Here is a 26,661-nt window from a genome sequence, read left to right as displayed (position 1 = left end):
TTAGTACCTACTGCAAAATGGTCACCACAATAAGTCTAGTTAATAGTTAACATCCCTTACCAGACATAGTTACAGAATATTTCACTTCTTGTGATGGGAACTTTGACGATCTCGTCTCTTAGCAACTTTCAAACAGTCACCACAGTATTATTAACTATAGTCACTGCGCTGTATATTACACCCCTAGGACTTCTTTAACTGGACGTTCGTAGCATTCGAGTTCCTTCACCCATTTCACCTATGGCTCCACACCCCGCCTCTGGCAACCCTTTTTTAAATTAACAAACTTTACGGATTCAGTTCAGTTCAGTTCAGTTCAGTCGCTCAGTCGTGTCCGACTCTTTGCGACCCCATGAATCGCAGCACGCCTAAGGTTTATAGAAAAACTGAATGCACGGAGTTCCCATACCTCTGCCTCCCCTCCCCTAGTTTCTTCTATCACTAACACCTTGCAGTAATGTGATATGTTTCTTACAACTGAAGAGCCAACACTGATACATTATTAACGAAAGACCACAGGAAGGATTCATTTTGTATTGTAGGTTCTGCCGGTTTTGACAGATATAAAAAGTCACGTGTTTACCACATGGCAACATACAGAGCAGTTCACTGCCCTAAAAATCTCCTGTGCGCTGTCTATTCACCCTCCTGTTCTCCAACCACTGGTCTTTCCACCATCTCCCTAGTTTTGTCTTTTCCAGAACGTCATACAGTAAGACTCGTGCAGAAGGCAGCCTTTTCAGGCTGGCTCTTTTCACTTAGTACTATGCATTGAAGGTTCCTGCATGACTTTTCATGGCCTGGCAGCTCATTCCTTTGTACTGCTGAATAACATGCCATTATCTGGCTGGTCTGTTTATCCATTCACCTACTGAAGGACATCTTGGTTGCTTCCAAGTTTTGGATATTATGAAAAAGGGTGGCGTCGTTTTTAACCACCCCAAATTCTTATGCAAAATTATACAGTGCAACTAAGATGGCAAAACAAATGCCCATGGCTAATATCGACAACAAAATTGGGTGAAAATGTGTCCCCCAAAGACATGTGAGCATATGGGTTAGACCACCAGCAGCCACAGGCCGGTGTGTGCTCAGTGTCTGTGGGGAAGATGTCAGAGAGAAGCAATGAGTGTCCTCCACAGGGAAGAACTCTGAAACAACCAAAGAGCTGGGTGGACCCCCCTTGAGAACAGCAGCTGAAAGCAGAAGGGGTCTGTACACCCACAACGGGTGAGGGCAAGGAGTCCGCAGCCGCGACTGAAGGGGCCTTGGGAACCCTCGACATTCAGCAGCCGTAGCTTCCTCCCAGAACTAGGTCACACTCGGGACAGACTGCTGGGCAGAGGATCCAGAGTGGTCAGCAGGGAGGCAGGAGAGGGGCTGGAGAACGCAGGTCTGGTATTAGCAGGAGAAGAGACCAAATCAGGACACTCAGGAGGTCAGGCACCATATTTTTGAAAATTTCACAAAAATTAACTGGAGCTAGAGCTCCAGAACCCCAGCTCCGCTTTATTTTCACACATGCACGAGCACCAGGTGGGCTCAAAGTCAAGTCCCACATGGAGTTCTTATAAGGAAAAAGCGAAAGGACTGAACGACACCTACGCAGCAGGAAAAGCATTACAGGGAGACAGCCCACAAAAATGCGAAGAGCTGCAGCCTAACATTTCAAGATGAGACAAAAGACACTAAAGGAATCACATAATGTGTCAAAGGACTACATGAATATTAATAGGAAAGCTCAGAGGTAGGTAATAACTCTGTAAAGAATTAAAAGAAGAAAATCATTTCAGAAATGAAGATTCACTTAAGAGAATATGGGAGCAACTAAACACAACATGAAATGCCTCGCAGGTAACAGCACATAAAAAGAGGCAAAAAAAAACAATTAAATAAGAAAGGGAGACAACAAATACAAAAACAGGCAAAGAAGAGTCAGTGTTTGTACAACAGGAGTCTCCAGAGGAGTAAATGAAAGCAGAGAGACCAAATCCTCAAAATAATCATCATCCAAGAAAAGAGACTTGTTGTTATCACTGTGAAAGAACACAGCACGTATGTGGGAAAGTCAACCCAGAATGATATACTCTGAAATCACTGGACTTTAAAGGGGAAAAAAACTGTTTAGGCATGAAAGCAAACAGACCAAATAACCTGTAAGAGAGAAAGAAAGGTAAACTGACATCAGAGTCGGACAACGGTACTTTATTGCAGAAGGAAATGGAGAACACCCTTAACATACACATGAAGAGAAAACCTGAACCAGGGACGTTCTACCCAGACGCTTTCTGAGGTCTGAGACAGAAGGCTCCCAGAGAGGACGCTCCCTGCACAGCAAAGTGCCGAAGCAGCGCAGAGATGGCGGTGAGCGTCAGCCGCGCTCCTGCGGAGGACTAGTGCAAGCAGCGATGCGGCGAGACAGTACAGTCTGTCACGGCCGGTGACCAGCTCTGACAACGAAGACAGGGCAAAGCTATTAAAAAAAGGGCGGGGAGGGAGGCAATGAAAAGATGCCCAAATTTCAACCTTTCAGTCATCTACCGGTCCAACGTTGGTATTATTTGTCTGAAAATACACTTTGTCTAATGTGGGATAAAAAGAAAGTCGCTCAGTCGTGTCTGACTTTGTGACCCCATGGACTATGTAGTCCATGGAATTCTCCAGGCCAGAATACTGGAGTGGGTAGCCTTTTCCTCCTACAGGGGATCTGCCCGACCCAGGAATCGAACTGGGGTCTCCTGCGTTACAGGTGGATTCTTTACCAACTGAGCTATCAGGAAGCCCAATGTGAGATAGAGTAAATGAATAATTATCTGATATTTAAGTTCTATTTATCATCTCTGATGTCCCTGAGAACCAGAAATATTCATGTGACTAAAAGGAGGTGTAAGACAGAAGTTAAATAAATGCCTGAACTTGAATGGAGAGTATCAGCAGGAATTCCTGATGCGCTCTGTCCTAAAAAGAAACGTTATTTTCTAGTGCGGTCCACTGAAAAGTCTTGTAAACAGTGACCATTCCAATAGCAAAGAGAATCCTGGCACTCAGACCTGGTCTTGAAATACCATCCCCCACTGAAACAAAGCAGGGACTTCTTGGACAAATGGCTGATTCTAAAACTTGTACGGAAATGAAAAGAGCCAAGGCAATTCTGAAGAAAAAGCTGAAGGACTTAAGGCTACTCGATACCAAGACCTACTAGGGTGTGTTAGTGCTTCCCAGACACAGCCCAGGCAAGCCCGTGGAACAAAACAGGGCCCAGAAACGGGTCTGCACTGCGATGGTCCTTTATTCACAAAAAGATAACACCACAGTGAGTGAAGGAAGGGTGACCTTTCTTTCCAACAAAGGCGCTGTGCCAGGGAGCACGGTAAAAAGGGGAAAAGGAAAAACACGGGAAAAAGGAACTGTGATCTCTAACATCACAGCAGGCACAAAACTTAATTCGACGTGGACTGTACGGTTCAAGGTGAAAGGGCAAAGAAAGTTTTAGGAAAAACAACGTAAGGTAACATCTTCATTACTTGGTGGAAAGCAAAGATTTACTCAACAGGCCAAAGTACTGTCAAAGCGCTAATGTCTTTGAGAGTGAAAACTCAAGAGTAGAAGAAAATGTGTAGTTCCCATATCTACAAGGACCTACACCTGAACTCCAACAAATCTATGTTTTTTAAAAAAATCTTAACAATCCAATGAGAAAGAAAGGCCCAGAGACTTAAGCCTGCATTTCAGAAAAGAATACATCTGAGCAGATGATAAACCTACAAAGAGATGCTTACCTTCATTCGTCATCAGCTGGCTTTGAAACCAGCTCATCACAATGGCTAAAATGAAAGACAAACTACAGTGGAACAAGGTATTTATAACACGTATATAGCCAACAGAAAGTTCACATCCAGAATACAGAAATCTTCAGAAAAATTAAGAAAATGTCAGGCAGTCCAATGGGAAAGGACCGATAAACATTTGTAAGGGTACCTGGCCTCATGATAGAAATGAAAATTAAAGCAGCAGTGGGCTCCTATAATGAGATCCTGTTGGCCTGCGGTAAAGTAGGCATATAGATTGATATGACAAAATTGAGAGTCCAGAAATTAATTTTTACATGTATGGTCAATTGGTTTTTGATAAGGATACCAAGGCAACTGGGCTTCCCAGGTGGCGCGAGTGGTAAAGAACCTGCCTGCTGATGCAGGCGACACAAGAGACTCGGATTCAATTCCTGGGTGGGGAAGATCCCCTGGAGGAGGGCATGGCAACCCACTCCAGTATTACTGCCTGGAGAATCCCACAGATAGAGGAGCCTGGCAGGCTACAGTCCACAGGGCCACGAAGAGTCAGACATGACTGAAGTGACAGCGTGCATACACGCACCTTAGCACGCCGCCCTAACGGCAGAAAGAAAGAGGAAGTAAAGAGCCTCCTGATGAGGGTAAAAGAAGAGAGTCGAAAAGCTGGCTTAAAACTCAGCATTCAAAAAACTAAGACCATGGCATCTGGTCCCATCACTTCATGGCAAATAGATTAGGAAAAAGTGGAAACAGTGGCATATTTTATTTTCTTGGGTTCCAAAATCACTGCAGACGGTGACTGCAGCCATGAAATTAAAAGACGCTTGCTTCCTTCTTGGGAGAAAAGCTATCACAAACCTAGACAGTATATTAAAAAACAGTCATCACTTTCCTGACTAAGGTCCGTTTAGTCAAAGTTATGGTTTTTCCAGCAGTCATGTAGGGATGTGAGAGTTGGACCATAAAAACAGTTGAGTGCTGAAGAATTGATGCTTTTGGAGTGTGGTGCTACAGAAGACTCTTAGGGATCCCTTGAACAGCAAGGAGATCAAACCAGTCAATCCTAAAAGAAATCAACCCTGAATACTCACTGGAAGGACTGATGCCAAAGCTCTAATACTTTGGCCACCTGATGTGAAGAGCTGACTCACTGGAAAAGACCCTTTTGCTGGCAAAGACTGAAGGCAGGATGAGAAGGGGACAACCAAGGATGAGATGGTTGGATGGCATCACCGACTCAATGGACATAAGTTTGAGCAAATTCTGGGACATAGTGAAGGACAGGGAAGCCTGGTGTGCTATACAGTCCACGGGGTCACAAAGAGTCGGACATGACTTAGCGACCGACCAACAAAGAGGCGGAAAGCAAATCAGTGGCCGCCTGGAGCTGGGATAGGAGTGCGGGCTGATGGCAATTGAGCATAAGGGGCGATGGAAACATTCTAAAACTATTAATACATTGTGGTAATGGCTGCACAACTCTACATGTTAATTATAATAATACTCATTTCCAATTATAATTAGTGAATTCTATAGTATGTAAGTTATGCCTCAATAAAACTTTTAAAAAGGCTATATTTTAGAAAAAGCAAGAAAAATCTATGGGCAGAGCTAAAATTATACTCAGAGGAACACGTGGCTTTAAGTTAAGTGAACTCTGTATATAAACACTGAGGGAAAAAAAAAGAAAAGAAAACAGGATAATTAAAAGTGGAAATGAAGTATATTGAAAAGGAAATAATCAGAAGAATAAATGAACTCACAAGGAGACAGCACCACCACAGAGGTAGGAGAAACTAAGAGATTCTTTAAAGAGCACAGTGTGTGAGTTAACACGTGACCCGGCCTAACCTGGCCTCCCAAGGCAGGGATCTGCAGATTCATCCTGAGCAAAGCACTAGGCCCAGCCGAGTTCTGCCACAACCTTTCACCCTATGCCACGGACTGTGAGATGCATCTGTTATTCCATATTTGATCTCTGCTAAACTTGGGTGCATCAGACAACCTCTGTGAGAGAAGGCATGAGAGAGTGGTGTGCGGTTCTCTAGACGGTATCCAGGAAAGAGTGCAGAGTACCAGGACGCACACACTCTAGGTCTGATACAGTGCAGCAGTTTACAGAAAGCGAAGAAAACCATGCCCAGCGTCACGCGGTAAACGTGGAGGCAGAGAGTAACGAAGATTAAACTGAGCACAGCGTACAGCAAAGTCACACTGCGACGATCCTGAGGCTCCTCTCAGTAATGCAAGGACAGTTCAAAGCCGGAAAATTTACCCACACAGCAGTTACTGAATTAACATCCTAAGGAGAAAAACCATACAGCATCTGATAAAATGCAGCAGCGGCGCTAGGACATGACCCGCCAGCCACAGCGACACCGAAACAGCGGTGCAAAATGTGGACCGTGAAGCGGCAGCACGCCGGGCCAGCAAGATTCACCAGAAACCGAGGGCCGTTTTCCCGAGGAAAAGCTGAAGCCGGTCACCCAAACGGGAGACCACGGGGGCACGCTCACACTGCTGATATCTATGTGTTACTGGTCCCAGCTGAAGGCAAAATAAAACTAAGAGCACCAGTATTTGTTGGTACAGATGCTGGAAGAGAAAAATACCTAATTACAAATGCTGCTGCTGCGTCGCTTCAGTCGTGTCCGACTCTGTGCGACCCCATAGACGGCAGCCCACCAGGCTCCCCCGACCCTGGTTTTCTCTAAGCAAGAGTACTGGAGTGGGTTGCCATTGCCTTCTCCAATGCATGAAAGTGAAAAGTGAAAGTGAAGTCGCTCAGTCGTGTCTGACTCTTAGCGACCCCATGGACTGCAGCCTGCCAGGCTCCTCCATCCGTGGGATTTTCCAGGCAAGAGTAATGGAGTGGGGTGCCACTGCCTTCTCCAATTACAAATGACAGAGCTATATATACGGATGCTAACAAAAACATTATTAAGATTAATAAGAAAATTTGGTGACAGAGTAAGAAAACATTAAAAAACCAACCGCTTTTCACTAGATTAATAGGAACGAATTAGAAGCATAAATGGAAAAGACACAACGCAAGAGTGACAAGACCTAGAAAGCGCTTGGGAGGAAATTTAACACAGAGAATCCCAGGAAAAGTCATAAAACCTTACGAAAAGTCAGAAAACAAGAGCTGAAAAAGCGAGGCAGCGTACCACTGTCCTAGACGGGTAGAGTATCATGAAAACAGAATTCCACCAGGAACTATATCTTTACTGTAATTCCAGTCAATTCCTATTTTTTTCTGAACCAGACAAAACGTGCTCTGACGTGCTTCAATTCAGTTCAGTTCAGTCGCTCAGTCGTATCCAACTCTGCGACCCCATGAATCGCAGCACGCCAGGCCTCCCTGTCCATCACCAACTCCCGGAGTTCAGTCAGACTCACGTCCATCGGGTCTGTGATGCCATCCAGCCATCTCATCCTCTGTCCTCCCCTTCTCCTCCTGCCCCCAATCCCTCCCAGCATTAGAGTCTTTTCCAATGAGTCAGCTCTTCGCATCAGTGGCCGAAGTACTGGAGTTTCAGCTTTAGCATCATTCCTTCCAAAGAACACCCAGGGCTGATCTCCTTCAGAATGGACTGGTTGGATCTCCTTGCAGTCCAAGGGACTCTCAAGAGTCTTCTCCAACACCACAGTTCAAAAGCATCAATTCTTCGGCGCTCAGCCTTCTTCACAGTCCAACTCTCACATCCATACGTGACCACAGGAGAAACCATAGCCTTGACTGGACGGACCTTAGTCGGCAAAGTAAGAGGCGCTAATGTTTTAGAACAGCCAGGAAAGATGCACCACGCAAGACCGATGAGGGGCATGGCTTGGCCAGGGTGAGACTCAGGCTACGTGGGTGTGTCTTTCTGGGCGCAAGAAGGGAAGGGGTCGGCCTGGTGGGGCACAGCCTCGTGGGCAGGGGCCGACCTCCAGCTGGGACAGGCCCTGGGGACAACGCCCACGTCTGAAGGCTCAGCACAGTGGCCCCAGGAGCAGGGACAGCAGGCGGCCCTTCACTCGCTCCCGGGGGGTTCCCCCTGGTGAAGGAGGCGCTGGCTCCAGGAGAGCAGGCCCTGGGGTTTCCTGGATGGGGAACCCCCAGAACCTAGAGCAGGGCTGGTGTGGGGGTGTTCCACACGGTGTCTGGTGAATGGCTGAACAGCACCAGAAAGGCACGGACTATTAGGGAGGGAAGACTCCTCCAGAAGGATTTGCTAGGCACGCTATCTGCTACACAGCTAAACCAAACACAAGCCAGACACAAGCTCTGCAGAAGGCAGTGAGAGGAGAGCCTGGATCCCTAGCAAGCGAGGGGTCAGAAGTACATCCATGAATCCATCAATCCCTTCCTCCACCCACTATTCCACCCCCTCCATCCATCCACCCTCCCCAACACACTCCTCTCTCGCTCCAGTCACCCTCTCTCCACCCACCCTCCCTCCATCCATTCCCCCACCCTCTCTCTCTCCCTCCCTCCACCCCTCTCTCCCCCCCACCCTCTCTCCCCCATCCATCCACCCTCTCTCCATCCACCCTCTCTCCCGCAAACATCTATACTGAGCTCCGGCTCTGTGCCCTGCCATGCGGAAGGCACGGGAATACACCTGTAAAGATGACAAGCTTCCTGCTGCAAGTTCATACACAAGGAAAATTAACCGTAGAAGATCCACTGTTAGGAATTTAAGGTATGAAAAATGTTTGATGCTTTATTACACTAGTCTTATAAGTTAGTAAACATAAAGCTTTTCAGAGGTTCATATTTGACTTTGGGGTCCTTACCTTGCTTCCCCAATAAGATTTTATGTACTTCACTCTCAAAATCTCTTGGAGAAGCACTTTCAGGGAGTGAATACCCCCCAGACAGAAAGGGGTGGCTGGGCCGTTTTGGGGGGAAACTTGAAGCAAAGAGCACTGTCCCCTGACTAACCTCAAGCAGGAAACCCCGGGTAGAGGGAATCCCCAAGTGACCCAGAAGGAGAAAGTCCATAAAAGACTATTGCTATCATCCTTACTTCTCCAGCACCAGAATAATGAAGAGGTTCTACCATAGTTTTTACAATTACTCTACTTGTAGTAACTCCTTTCTGGATTTCCAGAGTTCTAAGACAAACGAAAGAGGAGAATTACTTGAAAGAAAACTGGCTAGCTGAATTACAATTAACATGAAAAGTTAAGTATTTCCTCTGTGTGTGTTAAGTATTTTATACCTGTAACGTACTCCTGATGACATTTTTATCGTAAATAGCTCTGGAATTTGAAATATTAGTTGGTTAAGTTAGTGGCATTCAACCTGAAAAAACTCAATAAAGAGGAAAAAATAACCCTACAGAATTTAAACACAGCAAAAGAAGCTAGCAAACCATCCAAATGTTGCTCCTCACCCCTAAGTGGGCAAACTTCAACTTTCAAAAGATGAATAATAAAAATTACCTTTTAAAGACGGTAGTTTCTGAAGTTCTCTATTATTGCTGGCGCTAAACCTGGAAGAATTTTGCCGCTTGTCTTTCTTCACTATGGGCTGAGGGGCTGGCACTTTTATTTTACTAGATACTGCAGACGGGGCAGCAATAAGGCTGTTTTTCCTGCTGGGAATCTGTTTCCAAAATGAAGACAAAAACAAATAAGTATGTCAAACAGTTGTAGTTTATAGCACAATTAGAAAGGGAAAAATACACATGAAAAAGGAAAGTTTTGCTCTGGGATAGTCTCTTTCACGCTACTAGAAAACAACTCAATTGCTTACAAGCCGCCAGAGTCTGTGGTTACATCCCACCCCAGTGATGCTTTTTTTTTGGAGATTTCACAGATACACCTAATTCCCTGCATCTTTCGAACTTCTGACTATAGGGCTGATGTATACATAGGTTGATGACAGTGACCCTTGAAAAATGCTCATATCCTAATTTCTGGAACCTATGAAAATGTTTCCTCACTTGGCAAAAGGGACTTTTGCCCGCTCTTAGGTATGTAGCCAAATGAACTGAAAGAGTGGTGCTGAAGCGAAGCCTTGCACACCAGTGTTCACAGTGGCACTATTCACAACCACCAAAGACAGGAAAGCCCACCTGTCTATCAAATGATAACGCACAACATGGTATATCCACACATCGGAGTGCTACTCAGCCACGAAAAGCAGTGACGTACAGAGACAAGCCGCAAACCAGGTGCACCTTGAAAACACCACGCGCCATGAAAGCAGCCAGCCGCAAAAGGCCACGTACTGTATGACCCCATCTGTACAAAGCAACCAGGACAGGGAAATCCACAGAGAGACGGCAGGTGAGTGGTTGTCAGGGCCTAGCAGTGCGGGAGGTGAAAAGCGAAGGCGCGATGCTTAGGGGGTTCCCTTCCGGGGTGACGACCATGTCTGCAACTAGACAGTGGCGACGGCTGCGCAACACGGTGAATGGACAAAGTGTCGCTTGGGGTACATGTCGTGCTGTGTATCTTTTACCACATATAAGAAAGGATGCCATCTGTTCCCTTTCAGTTTGTTTACAGAAGCCCCTGCCCTCAACCCACTGTCTCGGGCAGAACCAGGAGCTTCCTTGTCCTGTGACCCTCCACTGACCTCTAAACAGGGCCTGGCGCGGACAGTGGTCTCCCCTCCAAAAGAAGACTGGCAGCTCTTGGACTTTTGAACTATGAATGCCAGCTCACATCAAGGACAGCGCCAGCCACGCACAAGGGAGGAACCGGTGTGGAACAGAGAGAGGCACTCCACAGCTGCTAACCCAGCGCTCCCAAAGGGCTTTTGTCCTTCCAGACGGACTCACAGCAGCCCTGGAGCCGCAGGCATGCACTTCCAAGGCTGCTCGGGGCTCTGGCGTGAGAAGGCGCTCGTGTCGGCTCAACAGTCAGTGATGGACAACTGGGCGCTTCCCTGGTTGAGGTGTTTACACACAAAATGAAAACTCAACCGTCCATCTTGAAGTTACAAGAAATTTTTCTAAAGAAGAATGATACTGTCTAAACTACTTGACTTGGGTAAGATCTAAGCAGACTAACTTCTTCCTTTCCTTGCCACTCCGGGAAAGGAGGTGATGGGCAGTTTCGTTTTTATGTATCCACTCAGTGAGGTGAGAGGTGCTCCGAGACTGGCTTCAGCCTCGTTTGCTTTTGGATCAGTAATGGAAAATGATCATTATTATTAATATCTGGATGCGCTGCGTGGCCTGCTGGATCTTAGTTCCTCCACCGGGGATGGAAGCTGCGCCTCCTGCGGCAGAAGCATGGAGTTCTAACCACTGGACCGCCAGGGAAGTCCGATGGGAAGTTTATCAAACTCAGAATTATTTATCAAAAGAGCTGCCCTTTTCCTTCCACTGGACGTCGCTGCAATTCAGCGGGCTCTGGAGGTTCCGAAGCGAGGGTGCTGACCCCCACCGCTATGTCAGAGGCAGCTGCATTTCCAGGTGGGACGTGGGGGCCTCAGGATGCCCTGAGACTCACATGAAGCCCCATCAGTGAAGTGGGGCAGGACCACTCTTCTCAGCTCAGGGCCTCTTTACAGCAGGGCTGCGCGGACTCTGGGGGGTGGGGCGTCTATCACTGCCGGTTGTCGGGACCCTCGAGGCCTTGGCAGTGGGCTCTTCGAGGGCTGGGCAGGGGAGTCTGTCAGGCGCCCCCTGCCCAGCCCCTGCACACCGCTGCGCCCCCAGGGAGGGGCACAGCAAGAGGTGTGTCTGCTGGGGGCATGAGACTCCCCACCTTCCCAGGTCTTGCAAGCAGCCCAGGCTGCACCTTGGGAGCTGGAAGGGCTTCCTCACCCTCAGGAAAAGCGGTCCTTGGCAGTTTCTAATGTGAGGTGCTTCAAGCCTGAAGGTCTCTGGACCCAGCAGTATGCCCAAATCCCCCACTTCCTATGCAGCCAGGCAACTGCACCCCCATAAAGTCAGAGTGAAAAGAAATGTGGACAGCAATATATGGGTATTTGTCAGCTTCTCAGTATTCTGAGATATTTCATTCAAACAGCAAAACAGACAACTGGATTTGTGATAAAGCCTCATTTCTAGATGTTTCCCCATACAGGGGATCACTACTAAACAAGCACCTCTTTCCTGCCATTCAAACACTGCAATTTGAAAAATTCACAATTAGCTGAAAGACATTTATCGCTCATTTAAAGTGAAAGAAAGTGAAGTTGCTCAGTCATGTCTGACTCTTTGCAACCCCATGGACTGTAGCCTACCAGGCTACTCTATCTGTGGAATTTTCCAGGTAAGATTACTGTAAAGTGAAAGTGAAAGTGAAGTCGCTCAGTCGTGTCTAACTCTTTTGCAACCCCATGGACTGTAGCTTATCAGGCTCCTCCGTCCATGGGATTCTCCAGGCAAGAATACTGGAGTGGGTTGCCATTTCCTTCTCCAGATCTTCCCAACCCAGGGATTGAACCTGGGTCTCCCGCACCTGCAGGCAGATGCTTTACCATCTAAGCCACCAGGGAAGTCATCGCTCATTTGAGCAGGGCCAAATCACTGGCCTCTCAACAGCATCTAGGTGGGGAGTGGGGTCAAAGACAAAGGCATATCTCTTTCACAGAGCACAGTCTCCACAGGTTTCAGAGCAGAGCCCAGAAACTCATAAGGCAGCATCAGTGCCCAGCCTCTCACCAAAGGGTTTCTCTTCAGTACTGAATCTGATTTGGAGTCCACTAAGCCAGGGGTCAGTGAGTTATGGCCCACGGGCCAAATCTGGCCCCCTACCTGTTTCTGCAAACAAAGTTTTACTGGAACACAACCACACCCATTTATTCACCACTGGCCATGGCTGCTCACTTGCTACAATGGCAGAAATGAATAGCTGCCAACGACCCCTGGCTGAGGGGTGAGAAAACAGGAAGAACAGAAGAGAGTTTCCTGATCGAGGTCAGGCCTGCACTCACACTTAACGGTGTAAGTCTTAAACAAGTGATAATGAAGGCAGGGAAAGTTACAACCTCCAATCACAAGATCTGCACGAGGAGTCGCTGGTGCATCTAAGGACGAGACAGTGTTCCCCAGATGTCTCGAGAGCAGAAAGCAGACGGAGGGGTGAGGCCAATGAAACGAGGCCTGGGCAGCCTCGCTCTGGAAGCCACACAGCAGGTAAGGCTGGCGGGAAAAGGCAGGCGACCGGCTTCCACAGAGCCCCCACACTCAGAAATGCCGGGCACAGTGTGCGCAGGAGTGAAGCTTGGGGCCGAAGGGACTTTCCCTGGCGATCCAGTGGTTACCACTCTGTGTGTCCAACGCAGGGAGCATAGGCTTGATCCCTGGGGGCGGAACTAAGATCCCACATGCTGCGCAGCAAGGCCAAAAAAAAAAAAAAAAAAACATCCCAAAAACTTTAAAAGAAGAGATATGGGGCTGAAAAGGAGACTGCTTTCTCGACTGAACACTGACCATCCACAGCTACTGAACCACGTGTGTGTGACACTGGAGAACCGGCTGTCTGTGAGGGAGGAAAGGCATTCTCCGAAGAAACCAGGCTGTCCAGGAAAAAACAAAGGCGGCGAGGGTAGGAGCCGGCCTGCAGAGCACAGCTGTCTGCATTCTGCCTTCAGGGGTCAGAAGCCACAAGGGCCAGCTCTCAGCTCAGGCCTGTAAAGCCAGCGGTCAGCTGACAAGCCCACCCAACTGAAGTGCCGGGCCCAGCCTCACCCTCCCAAGTGCGGACGAGGAACCCCGGCATCTGAGGGGCTGGGTCTTCGACCTGAAGCGCGCCTCCCTGTTCCCACTCTTGCCCCTCTGGTTCCTACCCAGCAGGTGCAGAGGTCTTTAGAACCACTTAGGTCAGATCATCTCGTGTCCCTGCTCACCCCGTCATCTTAGAATAAGAACCCAAGATGCTGCAGACGAGCCCAAGAGCCTGCTGGGCGCGGCCTGTGTGCCATCTCTCCAAACTCCTCAACGCGCCTCGCTCCTCTCCAGCCCGGCTGGCCTTCTTTCTGGTGGACACACCCAGCTCCCTCCTGCCTGAGCCTTTGTACTAGCTGCTTCCTCTGGCTGGAACACCCTTTCTCAGATCTCTGCATCTCTGGTTCCTTCTCCACCTTCAGGTCTCACCTTTGCCCTCGTCTCCCTGGGGAGACTGTCCCTGACAGCCTGCAGTAGCCTCCTGGCTTCCAGCACAGGGCAGCCAGAAGTGGTCCTGCCCACCAGGGGTGTCTGGACATGTGACATGCCTGGATTCGGTGTCACGAGGACCAGCGGGAGCTGCTGGCGTCCGGAGCCCCGGGACCGCGGCTCTGCACAGCACAAGGTGGTCCCACACCAGTGTGACCGCTGCCTGCCCCTTAGATACAAGAGAGTACACGGCACTCACTAAAAGCAAACTGCATGCATGCAGGGTCCCTGCTGTGCCCCGCGTCGAATCCCCAGCACCTGTGGTGGTGCTCAGCACACAGCGGGCCCTCAGAACGTGCCTGCTGGGTGACTGAGTGCAATGCAAAATACGATAGCCATTCGGCTGGCCAGGCGGCGTGATGGACTTTCCACCAAAGAACCACAGCCCGGTTTGTTGGTAACCTTGCGGGTAGGCCGCGGCATGGTCAACGCTGCTCTGACTTACTCGAAGCTTGGACTGGCCATGCTTGGGTGCTACGCCAAGGTTGAGCTGGTTCCTCCATCTCCTGCTGAGATCTCTACAGCTATTCAGAGCTTGAAAGACACTGTCCACACTGCTAAGACTGGCAGCTTCAGACAGTGTAGTTAAGGAAGCTCTGCTGAATGGCTTAGTGGCCACCAAGGCCTGACTATGGCTTTATGTAGGGGAGATTGTGGGCAAGTGTGGCATCACTGGTTATAATGTCTAAAGACCAATCTTTCATATGTGATTATATCTGCTTTATTATATCAATGTTTAAACTACCATACAATTGTGCTCATTTCACATGCTAGCAAGGTAGTGCTCAAAATCCTCCAAGAGAGGCTTCAATGGCATGTGAACTGAGAACCTCCAGATATACAAGCTGGATTTAGGAAAGGCAGAAGAACCAGAGATCATATTGCCAACATCCATCCATTGGATCACAGAAGAAGCAAGAGAATTCCAGAAAAATGTCTACATCTGCTTCATTGACTATGCTAAAGCCTTTGACTGTGTGGATCACAACAAATTGTAGAAAATAAGAAATGGGAATACCTGACCACCTTACCTGTTTCCTGAGAAACCTGTATGCAGGTCAAGAAACAACAGTTGGAACCAGACATAGAACAATGGACTGGTTCCAAATTGGGAAAGGAGTACGTCAAGGCTGTATATTGTCACCCTGCTTATTTAACTTATATGCAGAGTACATCATGCAAAATGCTGGGCTGGATGAAGCACAAGCTGGAATTAAGACTGCAGGGAGAAATATCAGCAACCTCAGACAGGCAGATGATATCACTGTAATGGCAGAAAGTGAAGAGGAACTAAAGCGCTTCTTAATGAAGGTTAAAGAAGAGAGTGGAAAAAGCTGGCTTAAAACTCAACATTAAAAAAACTAAGATCACGGCATCTGGTCCCATCATTTCATGGCAAACAGATGAGGAAACAATAGAAACAGTGAGAGACTTTATTTTCTTGGGCTCTAAAATCACCGCGGATGGTAACTGCAGCCATGAAATTAACAGACATTTGCTTCTTCGAAGAAAAGCTATGACAAACGTAGACAGCGTATTAAAAAGCAGAGATATCACTTTGCCAACAAAGGTCCATATAGTCAAAACTATGCTTTTTCCAGCAGTCATGTATGGATGTGAGAGTTGGACCATAAAGAAGGCTGAGAGCCGAAGAATTGATGCTTCTGAACTGTGGTGCTGAGGAAGATTCTTGAGAGCCCCTTGGATAGCAAGGAGATCAAACAAGTCAATCTTAAAGGAAGCTCCAATACTTTGGCCACCTGATGTGAAGAGCTGACACATTGGAAAAGACCCTGATGCTAGGAAAGACTAGAGGAGATGGCTGGATGGCATCACCGACTCAAAGGACATGAGTTTGAACAAACGCCAGGAGATGGTGAAGGACACAGAAGCCTGGTGTGCTGCAGTCCTCGGACTGCAGAGTCAGACCCGACTGAGCAACTGAACAACAACAATTATGTGGGTGTTCCTGGACCATGTGTGAGCAGACTGGTATTTGAATAAAATAAGACAATGTGTCAGGAAGGAAAGAAAGAGAGAAGAGACCAAGAGAATGCTAGCTGAGGGGAGGAAGATGACTCTGGGAGAGAGGAGGCTCACCCTGCAAGCAGAAAGGCCTCGCCCTTCAGAGGTCAGGCTCTCCCTCTCGGCACGCAGCACTGGTTAGATCTGGAGGGAGCCAGACCAGCCCTGCTCTAGGGTGCAGGGCTCAGAGATCAAGGAAAATGTGAAACTGCCGACTTCTGGACTCTTGTTTTTAAAACCAAGTGTGTTTTGATCCCCGCCACCCCAACCTGCAAATAAAGATAAATGTCTAAAGAGAAAGATGAGAAGGACATAAGGCCACTGTTTCCCCGCCGCCGCCCTGGGTCCACTCCGATGGGGAGGGCGTGGCCTTGGGCTGAGTATCAGGGGTGGGGCTTTAGAAGGTAGGCGGGGCCTCTTTCCCACCTCACATCCCCTTGTCACCTGCCTCTTTTCTCTAATTTTACCCATTTGCTCTTTTGGCCAGTTTATATGTCTTCTTGTCTCCTAAATTTAATCCTAGGTTTGATCCTTTATATTAAGAAGAGTGACAGCTAACAAGTTCAAAGCGCTCACACTGGAATTATTTTGAAAGCTACTGCTGGGGTCTGACGCCACTCCATCCAGTAGAACTTCCTGCAAAGTGGTTCGCTCCCTGCGTGCTGTCCAGCAGGGGACCCACGGCCACATGTGGCCACTGAGCATGTGGAATGCGGCTGGTGTGACCAAGGAACTGAACTTCCCAATCTGATTTATTTTCTGTTACACTTAGCCGCGTGTGTCAAACAGCTAGCTAACTCTTGGATGGCGCAGGTCTTGCATCTTAGCGGTGCCAGGCACATTGCTACTCCCACTGGGCAAAACCAGCTTTAGGTCAGAACTAGCGCCCCTTTGGTGGCGCTAGTGGTAAAAGAACCCGCCTGCCAACGCAGGAGGTGTAATAGATATGAGTTAGGTTCCTGGGCCGAGAGGATGCCCTGGAGAAGGAAAAGGCAACACACTCCAGTATTCTTGCCTGGAGAATCTCATGGACAGAGGAGCCTGGTGGGCTACAGTCCATGGGGCTGCAAAATAGCTGGACATGACTGAAGTGACTTAGCATGCACACAGTGCCCCTTTAGAGCCTTGCTCAAGCTCATTTTGGTCCAGTGGCTAAGACTCTGCACTCCCAGCACAGCGGGGCATGGGTCTGGTGCCTGGTCAGGGACCTAGATCCCACAAAATGCAGGGAAGCTCTCACATGCGGCAACTAAAGCTGCTGGAGTCAAATAAATCGATATTAAAAAAAACCCAAACCACTTATGATAAAGTCTTCTCAGAGGGTAAAGGATCTACTGGCAATGCAGGAAACCTGAGTTTGATCCCTGGGTCGGGAAGACCCCCTGGAGAAGGAAATGGCACCCCACTCCAGTATTCTTGCCTGGAGAATCCCATGGATGGAGGAGCTTGGCGGGCTATAGTCCATGGGGTTGCAAAGAGTCGGACACGACTGAGCAACCAACACTTCCATCATGACAGAGGAAAACGTGAAGTCCTCCAACGAAGAGCTTTTCTTCCTCCCCTCTTGCAGTGTTTACTTCTAGGCTGGCTCTCTCCCGCCCTCAGGTGGAGAAAACGAAGATGACACTGTGCCCGGGGTTTGGGAAGCAGCACATCTCAGCAGCTGCTGTTCTGGAAGCTGACCTACAAGCTGGGCCTGGGGAGACTTGGCTCAACACCACTGGCTGACAGGAAGACGCCAGGCTGTTACCAGAACGCTGGGCCAAGCCAGACAGCATCGTGTCCCGACCTGGGCAGCTGCCCAGTACTTAAGGAAACACCGGAGACACTGTGACAGTTGCCATCTTCCAGAGGAATTTTCCCTGTGACTTAGGAAAAGATCCCCGTGATTCATGCTGCTGCAGACTGACTCGCCCGCCCTGCACCCCTCACCGGGGGCGGTGACCTCGCCACCACCGCAGGCAGGGCTCCAGGCCCGCACTTGCTGGGAGAAGGCTGACCCAGGAGCTCCCACGAACAGGGATGCTTCCCGTTATCTCATACAAGTCAGTTCCAGGCTTACTCGTCAGGCAGTGGAGCTTTTGCTGAAGAGGAGAGGGGTGCTCATGGACCTTCTCCACTGGCTTTACCCGCGAGGCACTCCCCATGTCCACTGCCAAGCCCCGCGTCCCACGTGCGCTCAGGGGCTCCTGTGTCTACTTTAAACCCTCTGCTTTCCTCGCCCCATGGCTGCAGGGAGCTCTTTACAAGAACGTGCCCTACCTCGACCCATCCATTCAGCAGCTGCTGAGTGCAAACGATGGGAGCCAAGTTACCCCAAATCTACTCAATGTCTGACAGCAACAGCTGTGACCCTTTACAAATAACAGAAAACACGCTTCATGGGTGACGACGCAGGCCTCTCTCTTGTCTTCCCCAGTGCCTTAACAGGACAAGACACACTCAAACTTTTGTCTCTCTTTCTATATATGTACACACCAACTTATAAAATACGTATGTTCTACTGAGAAATATTCCCAAAATAAATTTAAAATAAGAATGATAAAGCACCCAAGATTTGTGGATACAAAGGGCCAACTCTAAATTATGCTGGGATTTCTGACTGTGCAAATGGCTGACACCCAACCCCATGTTATCCAAGGGCCAACCAAACCTTTTACAAAAATCTTTAGAAACATCAGAAGAAACACCTAAGATGATAAGCTTCAGATTTGTGTGTGTGTGTGCTGAGGTGCTTCCATCGTGTCCGACTCTTTGCGACCCCATGGACTGTAGCATGCTAGCTTATCTGTCCATGGAATTCTCCAGGCAAGAAAACTGGGGTGGGTTGCCATGCCCTCCTCCAGGGAATCTTTCCAGCCCAGGGTTTGAACCCGTGTCTCCTGTGGCTCCTGAGTTGCAGGATTCTTTACTGCTGAGCCACCAGGAAGGCCCAATCTTCTGCTCTAATATAATGCTACTTATTTGAAACAAATTACACTGAATGAAAATTCGGCATTAACATTCCCTTAGATGATCAAGGAGACGATACATAAATAAGCCTCTTAACAAGAGAGATTTTTTTCTTTCAAATGTACAGAATCAGAAAGAAAACAGCCAGCTGATTGATTTGAAGCTCTCTTCTTTCCTGAATACTTTCAAAGTCCACCACCAAGCACTTCTTGACTCTAGGCCCTAACACATCTGGCGAGTGCGAAGAAGAACCCAGTCAAAGTGCTGTCCTCAAGGTCTCGGTCTAGTTGGGAGGTAAATCTCAGGTGAATTAAAGTTGTCCGAGGCACTATATACATGGTAAATAATTGGCAGAGCAAATAACTGCTATGCAATTGAAAAGATGGGGAAAAGACATGTTCCAGGATGGTGAGAAAAAGTTTCCTCTAAATTTCAGAACAAATGAACTTGAGTTGGAGATACAAAGATGAAAGCAGGAAAGGGATGAGAGGAGTAGTCTAAACAACAGGTCTCTGAGTGGTCTCCCTGAGGCCCCTGGGGAGGGGGGGTCTCCTATTTTTATGGTAACATTGAGACACGCTTTGTCTTTATAACCATCATTCTGCTGATTTCTCACAGGCTACTGGACACATGATATCAAAACAGACAGAATGCAGGCGCAGATTCAGGAGACCAGCTATCTTCAGTTAAGCCAGATATTACAGGGATTTGCAGAAACACACAGCAATGCCATTTTTCCTAGTGAACTTTTGTAAATAGTCATTCCTTATAAAAAATATTCCATTTATGTCAACACATCATAGGTGTGGTATAGGTATTAAATAAATGCATAGCAAAAAATTTTCTCTTTTAGTTTCTGATATGAAATACGTAGCTATAGCTCACTTCAGTCAAAGCTCTCTGGGACCCTCACGAGTTCTGAAGGGTGTGAAGGGGTACGGTGCCCCTCTGTCTGAGCACAGCTCTTCCCATCAATGTGCCAGGCACGACTCACAAGCAAGCGTGCGTGATCTGTGCAGAGAGCTTTCTAGAGCAGTGGCTGTGACATGGGGCCATTCTGCCCTCCAGGAGACACTGGGCCATATCAAGAGGCAATTTTGCTTATCACCGCCAGAGACGGGGAGCTGCTGGCACCTCGTGGGGCTGCCCACGTATCCCGGGGGAGCTCCTGAGTGCACAGCACCACGGGCAGCACCACAGGGGTGCACCTGGACCCCCACGGCTGCAGTGCTGAGGGTGGGCTGCCCTCTTAAGAGCAGCGGGTCTCCTGTGGGAGGCACTCTGTGACCACTAAGTGTCCAGCTTGTAGCACAGGACAGGAGCCGGCGCTGGAGAGGGGATGGCCCAGGGAGTCTTACTCCCTGAGGACAGTGCGCTCCTGGCACCTCCAGACCCCATGTCCTTCCAATCCAACCGTCCTCTCTGCAGAGCTGCCATCTTCCTGGATACCTAGGCCCTAAGCAATGATGATGCGGGATTCCCATTCCCAACAAAATAACTTGTAGAGTCCCTTGGACAGCAAGGAGATCAAACCAGTCAATCCTAAAGGAAATCAACCCCGAATATTCATTGGAAGAACTGATGCTGAAGCTGAGGCTCCAATACTCTACCCACATGATGCAAAGAGCCCACTCACTGGAAAAGACCCTGATGCTGGGAAAGACTGAAGGCAGGAGAAGGGAACGACAGAGGATGAGATGGTTGGACAGCATGAGTCTGAGCAAACTCCGGGACACAGTGAAAGACAGGGAAGCCTGGCGTGCTGTAGTCAATGGAGTCACAAAGAACTGGACGTGACTTAGCAACTGAACAACTAACAACAAAATAATTACATAAGAATTTTTAAAAAGTTTTTTTCGGCCCCACCCAGAGGCATGAGAGATCTTAGTTCCTTGACCAGGGATTCCCCTGCAGTGGAAGCACAGAGTCCTAACCACCAGGCCGCTAGGGAAGTCCCATCAAAACAGATTTTAAAGTACTCCTTGGAGCCCTCTCCGAGTGTCCCTGGAGGCCAGTTTGCGGTTGTATTGGAAAAAATCGGTAAGACGACGATGGGAGAAGGGGCACGGGAGGCCCCTGGCGAGCCTGAGTTCAGAATTCAGCCTCCGCACAGAGGCTTTGGTGTTCTGGGGATTTGAGGTGGGGACTCTCCTCTCAATGGGAGGACCACGGCTGTCCCCCTGAAAACACTCAGCAGCACAACCACTTCGCCATCCTCCGCCAACCTTACGCAGCTCAGAGAGCCTGCTACCGAGTCACGTGACTGGAGAGCCAAAAAGCTTTTCACAGACAGGTGTCTTTCCAAAACACGTTATTCCTGTTAACATGTAATGGGCGTTACCATCACTGTTAGATCAATTAAGAAGCGTCTCTAAAATTTCAGTTTAAATTTCTAAAACAGGACTCTACCACCGATGCCGACGGGACCCCAGCAAGTCTGGCTTCCTGTCTCAGGAACCCTGAGGGGTGGGGGTGGGGAATACAAAGGGACAGGTCACAAGAGGAAGACGAGTTACTGCTGAAGGTGGAAGGGGTCAGAGTAAGCTCACAGGTTAGAGAGAGGGCTGTTCAGCTTTCCTTTCAGCAACAGATATTATGTAAGAGTTGCTGTAGAGACTTTCAAACAAAACTGAGCTGAAACAAGATAAGAAAGGCACAGGACCAGAGAACAACACTCGAACGACCTTTAATGTGCTTGCAACCAATCTTTTCATAAGAAGCATCGACGCTTTTAAAAACGTAACTTTGGACACAGTACACAAATTGAAATAACGCTAACAAAACACATAGCCATGTGATCTGATCCTCTGCAGTGGACTCTGGGACTCCCCAAGCGGTTCATTAGGGTTCTAAGCGCTCATCTAACGAGCCTAGCTATGTGTCTACAGACTCGATGCTGACTGAGGACAGCTGCTCAGAGGCGAGTTCCCTCTGTCAATCGCCACAGGCCTACAAGGCCAAGGTCCCGTGAACTCATCTGTGTCCCCACTCCTGAAAAGCATGCTTGAAATAAACCAGCAGGAAGTAATGGGTGGAAACTGATTCCCAGGACACTTATGGAAAAGCAAGTCAAACATTAACCATTCTGTTTGAAAGGAGGAAAAAAAAATCTACTTGGAAAAAAAAAAATCAAAGATGTACCAAATACAGGTCAGTCAAGGAGTAGAAATTTCTACTAAAAGACAAAAGTACAGCAGCAGTTATGACTTTTAATGGTATTTTGCTGCCCTGAGAGATATATCCTGGCCCTGTATCTTGTCGGGAAAACTTTTAAGGGTCATGCCTGATCTATCCCATGCAGTTAAAAATGGCCAAATGTGAAACTCACCAAGTCATTTTAGGGATGAGGAGCCAGGGCCACAGAAGTTAGGTGCCACTGCTGACGGCCCCCAGGGGTCAGCGTTTGTGCTCATGAAGCCCCGGCTGAGGCACTGCCCCTAGCCACACTTGTCATGCCTGCAGGACTTCACCTTCTTGCTAACGACTCATGCCGCTAAATGGCCCCCATTCTAACCAAAGCAGTCTGCGATGCTAGCCACCAGCTCCTTTGTTTCCCTTGAGGCCAGACTGTCACCAGCCAGGACTTTGTTATAAAGACCTTTCCTCATACTTGAAGTGGCTGGTATACTGGAGTCAGCCGCAGGCCAAGTTCTTTACGTGTTCTTGGTCGGGATGACTTGTCTGCCCTGGACGAGCACCTGCTCTGTACCCCTCGGGCTATGAGGTCCAGGATGTGCTAACTGTCCTAATGGAGGTGTGTCTGCAGGGTAACCTGAGCCAATGCCGACCGTGAAGGTGATGTGACATCTGAAAGGTTCGAAAAGCAGCGTGGGAAACTGTAAGTAAGTAAGTGTTAGTCGTGTCTGACTCTTTGCGACCCCACGGACTGCAGCCCACCAGGCTCCTCTGTCCATGAGATTTTCCAGGCAAGGATACTGGAGTGGGTTGCCATTTCCCTCTCCAGGGGATCTTCCCAACCCAGGGATTGAACCCGGGTCTCCTGCACTACAGGCAGATTCTTCACCGACTGAGCTACCAGGGAAGCCCGTTGGAAACTATAAACCCATGTGAACCGTTCAGGTTAAAACAGTCCAGCTCAAAGTAACATCGGCAGACAGGAGAGGAAGAGAGCGTGTGATGGTTTCATTCACCCGTCTGAGTCAATCGCACTGGCTAAGGGGATGGCACTAGAAGTGAAGATGGACAAGAATACAGAGGGGAGAGAGACAACAGCGGGAAAGCAATGGCCAACCCAGAGTTCAGAGGAGCGGAAGAGCCTCAGCTAGTGCTCCTGCAAAATATAGAGGACCTGCCAAGTGTCAGGCTTAATACACCATGTTGCCTCTGGGATCCTGAGGAGGAAGCAGTGAAGGGCCCAACATTTCAGTACTTTTCAGTGGTAATTTCAAGCTCTGTAGCTCCAGCTCTTAGACAATAGCGCTAGAAAAATACAAAAAGACAAGTGGGGCATCACACTCAGGACACTGCAGGCCGCACCTCAAGCCTCTTAAGCCACTAACGGTACAAACACCCAATCCACCTTTAACAGGCACTTGACTTAGGAGTGGCTTTGAGTTGCTGAGAAGTTGTTATTGTTGTTGTTTTCCAGATTCAAACTTAACATTTTCCATCCTTACAGTCAGGTTCTTTTCATTAAAACAGGACTAAATGAACTATATGCACCGATCTGTGTGTGTGCAACACTAAGAGACAGGTATGTGAGCAAGAAAGGTTTGGGGCAGCACTAGGAAGATGAAGCAGTTTTAATGAAAGATCAACAACCCAAAAAAGGGAAAAGAAAAGGCATATACCTTCGCAGAGCAGCTAAATTTCATTTTCATCTGTTTAGTCAAAAGACCGACACGGAAGTAAGCCAAGTCAAATGCAAGAATGCCACAGTGAAACGTGACTGTCTGCTACAAAGGAAGGACAGGGGAAGACTGGCACAAAGATACTGGTATTTAAGGAACCTTTTGGATTTCTGTTTTCTGCTTTGGGGAGGGCAACAGATTTGCTGGAGTAAACCACCTCCTAAAGAGGAGGGAGACTTAGAATGTACCAAATGGTAAGGAAAAGATAACCTGGGGCTATATCTATTTAAAAAAAAAAAAAGGCTACTGCAGATAATGGCCTGTTAACTTATTTCCCAGACAGAACTGAACTCGATTCTAACTTGGCTTATAGGAAAGGGTCTGACACTTGTAAATTACTGTCACTGTTGATAAGACTAGGGACCTAAACAGTCCAGCTGTGGAGAACTGTGACACCAAATTAAGCAGCTTCTCTGCTACCAAGGATTCAAAACAACCCATTAGCTCTGCCTAGATCCGTGTGGCTCCCAGACCCTCAGCCCAAGGTGCTCTAGCTCAACCGGTCACAAGGAAGAAAAGGTGGAGCCAAGCACTGGCTCTGTAGATGCCCTCAAAGCATACTCCCACCAGGTAGACACAGTCCCCACGAAGCACTCCGGCAGCTTCCTCAATAAGCCCAAAGGAAAGAAGCGAAAGAAGTCAGAACTGGCCAATACAAAGAAAAACAATGTAAAAGATGACAGACGATCGCACAAAAATAGCAATACCAGAAAACCCAAAATATACCAACACTGTCAGGGACAGAGGCTAACAGGACAGGACACTTCCAGGGACACACAGCAAAGTCTGCACCTCGGAAAGCAAGGGTGATGGGAGGAGGGGAGGACGAGCTGCTGAGACAGACCTGCCCGTGAGCATGCTCAGTCGCTTCGGTTGTGGCTGACTCTTTGCGACCCCATGGACTGTAGCCCACCAGGCTCTTCTGGCCATGGGATTTTCCCAGAAAGAATACTGGAATCGGTTGCCATTTCCTCTAGGGGATCTTCCCAGCCCAAGGATCGATCCTGCGTCTCCTGCATTGCAGGCAGATTTCTAACCACTGAGCCACCAGGGAAGCTGAGAGCCAGACCTGGCCCCTTGCAAAGGAAGAGGGAGGATGGGAAAACTGAAAGGAACCTGAACCCAGTCTTGAAAGAGTCCTTGACGCCAGGCTCCACGGCAGGGCTGCTAGATTTCAGGTGGTGGTGGTGGCGGGGGTGGGGTGGTGAACTTGAATATGCCAGCTGCACCAGAGGTGCACAACTTGTCTGAAAACATTCTCATTTCCCCAAAGACAAATAATACAAACCCAAATAACTAAAATGGAGGGCTATGAGCAACACGAGTAAAAGATCTCATACAGGGAAATATTTCAGAAGAGCCTAGATTTTCTCACCCTCAGTTTTCCAGCCCTAAAATGGTGTTTATGAAAAAAAAATGGAAACAATATTTAAGAATAGTTACCTCTGATTCTATTATGTCTTGTCCTTCTTTTGAACTTTTTCCACTTTTCCCTGCTTTGGGTGATTCCTGGGAAACATCAAGCAGAATCAATTAGACTCCTCAATTTTTAGACTGTGTAACATCAAATAAACCAAAATGCAGTTTCATAAGTATTTAGACAATTTAACTATGACTTTTGATAGTTTTCACCAATACCATCACGACTCTCTTCCTTTCTATGGTTAAGAGACCCAGGATTGTGATGCGGTACCCACCGGCCAACCCCAAATTCAGATTCTCCCCGTTTGCTTCGTCTGCATTATCTGGCGCTCAAAACTTGAAGCAGAAACAAGTAAACGCACATTTGTACCATGCTCTCGACATCTTGAAAGATGCACATCACAACCCTTTTTTTCCCCTTCCCACACTCAACTCTGGGAGCGAGGATGTCTGGGGTGATTCTGAAACGCTACAGAGCTCCACCTGAAGCAAAAACATACCTCCCCCCCCCAACCCGTATGCAAGCGCAGCACAGTCACAGCCGTCGCCGCCGCCGCCACCCAGGATAATAATAGTTGAGAGCCCCAGAGCGTCCCTCCGGAGGCAAACCGTTCTCCCCAAGCATTAAGCCCAGTCCATTCGCTGCCCTTCGCCCCAGCCGGAGGGTCCCTGCTGAGACGCCTGCACCCCGGCCTCGGAAGCCCCTGTCCAGGCGCCTGCGAGGATGGGTCAACCACCTCCGCGGCCCCACCTGCCCCCTCGCGCCCATCGCGCGCGCCGCCCCTCAACCCCGGCCGCGCCCCCCACGCCCCCGGCCGGTCCCGGCCTGGGCTCCGCGGCCCCGGGCGGACCCGCTGCCCCCCCGCCCCCACCCCGCACCCGCGCGATCCGGGAGCCCCGCCGGGCCCCGTTCCCGGGCCGTTCCCCGCTGCCCCCCGCGCCCGCCCCGTCCGGCAGCCCCGGGGCCCGACTCACTTTCTCCTTCTTGTTTTTATTCGGCATGGCTGGTGCGGACCGCCGCCGCCTCCCCCGTCGCCTGCCCCCGCCCCGGCCGTCGCGCCTCCCCCTCCCGGCCGCCGCCGCCGCCGCCGCCGCTGCCGCCGCCGCCCGGGGACTGAGTCGTTCGCTCGCTCGCGGTTCCCCTTTCCCAGGCTCCCAGAGGCTGCGGCAGCCGCAGCGGCAGCAGCGGCAGCAGCGGCGGCAGCGGAGGCAGCGGCGGCTTCTCTCCGCCCCTCCCCAGGCCCGCCCCGCCCCTCCCGTCCCCCAGAACTCTCCCCGCCCCCGCGCCCGGCCCCGCCCCCGGCCCGCGTCCCCGCCCCGCCCCGGGCCCGCCTCCGCGCTGGCCCCGCCCCGCCCCGCCCGCGACCCCGCCCCCTCTCCGGCCACCGCCCCCAGTGCGCGGCCCCGCCCCTCCCGCCCCCGCCCCGCCCTCCGGGCACCCCGCCATTGGCCGAGGCGCCTCACGTGCCCTAACGCTCCCCGTTCTCT

General features: G+C 49.4%; 1 protein-coding gene across 11 annotated transcripts in view; it reads right to left on the bottom strand.

Annotated features, from left to right (window-relative positions):
* PPP2R5C (protein phosphatase 2 regulatory subunit B'gamma) overlaps positions 1–26,202 on the bottom strand; it is a 139,577-nt gene extending 113,375 nt beyond the window's left edge. For 8 of the 11 annotated variants that reach the window (XM_027957408.3, XM_027957412.3, XM_060401935.1 and 5 more), the window contains exons 1-3: positions 26,149–26,202; positions 25,195–25,260; positions 9,228–9,390 (exon numbers count right to left, since the gene is read on the bottom strand). In XM_027957408.3, the coding sequence (XP_027813209.3) occupies positions 9,228–9,390; positions 25,195–25,260; positions 26,149–26,175 (256 nt within the window). In that variant the 5' untranslated portion in view covers positions 26,176–26,202. Of the gene's footprint in view, positions 1–9,227; positions 9,391–25,194; positions 25,261–25,448; positions 25,957–26,148 lie in introns of those variants that run through there. The other 3 variants (XM_042235507.2, XM_060401936.1, XM_042235509.1) reach the window with 3 other exon arrangements.
* Positions 26,203–26,661: the final 459 nt, after the last annotated feature.

Source organism: Ovis aries, chromosome 18 (assembly GCF_016772045.2).
Source record: "Ovis aries strain OAR_USU_Benz2616 breed Rambouillet chromosome 18, ARS-UI_Ramb_v3.0, whole genome shotgun sequence".
Taxonomy (NCBI): Eukaryota; Metazoa; Chordata; class Mammalia; order Artiodactyla; family Bovidae; genus Ovis; species Ovis aries.
Note: the sequence above shows the minus strand (reverse complement) of the source record. Positions and strands in the feature narration are given on the sequence as shown.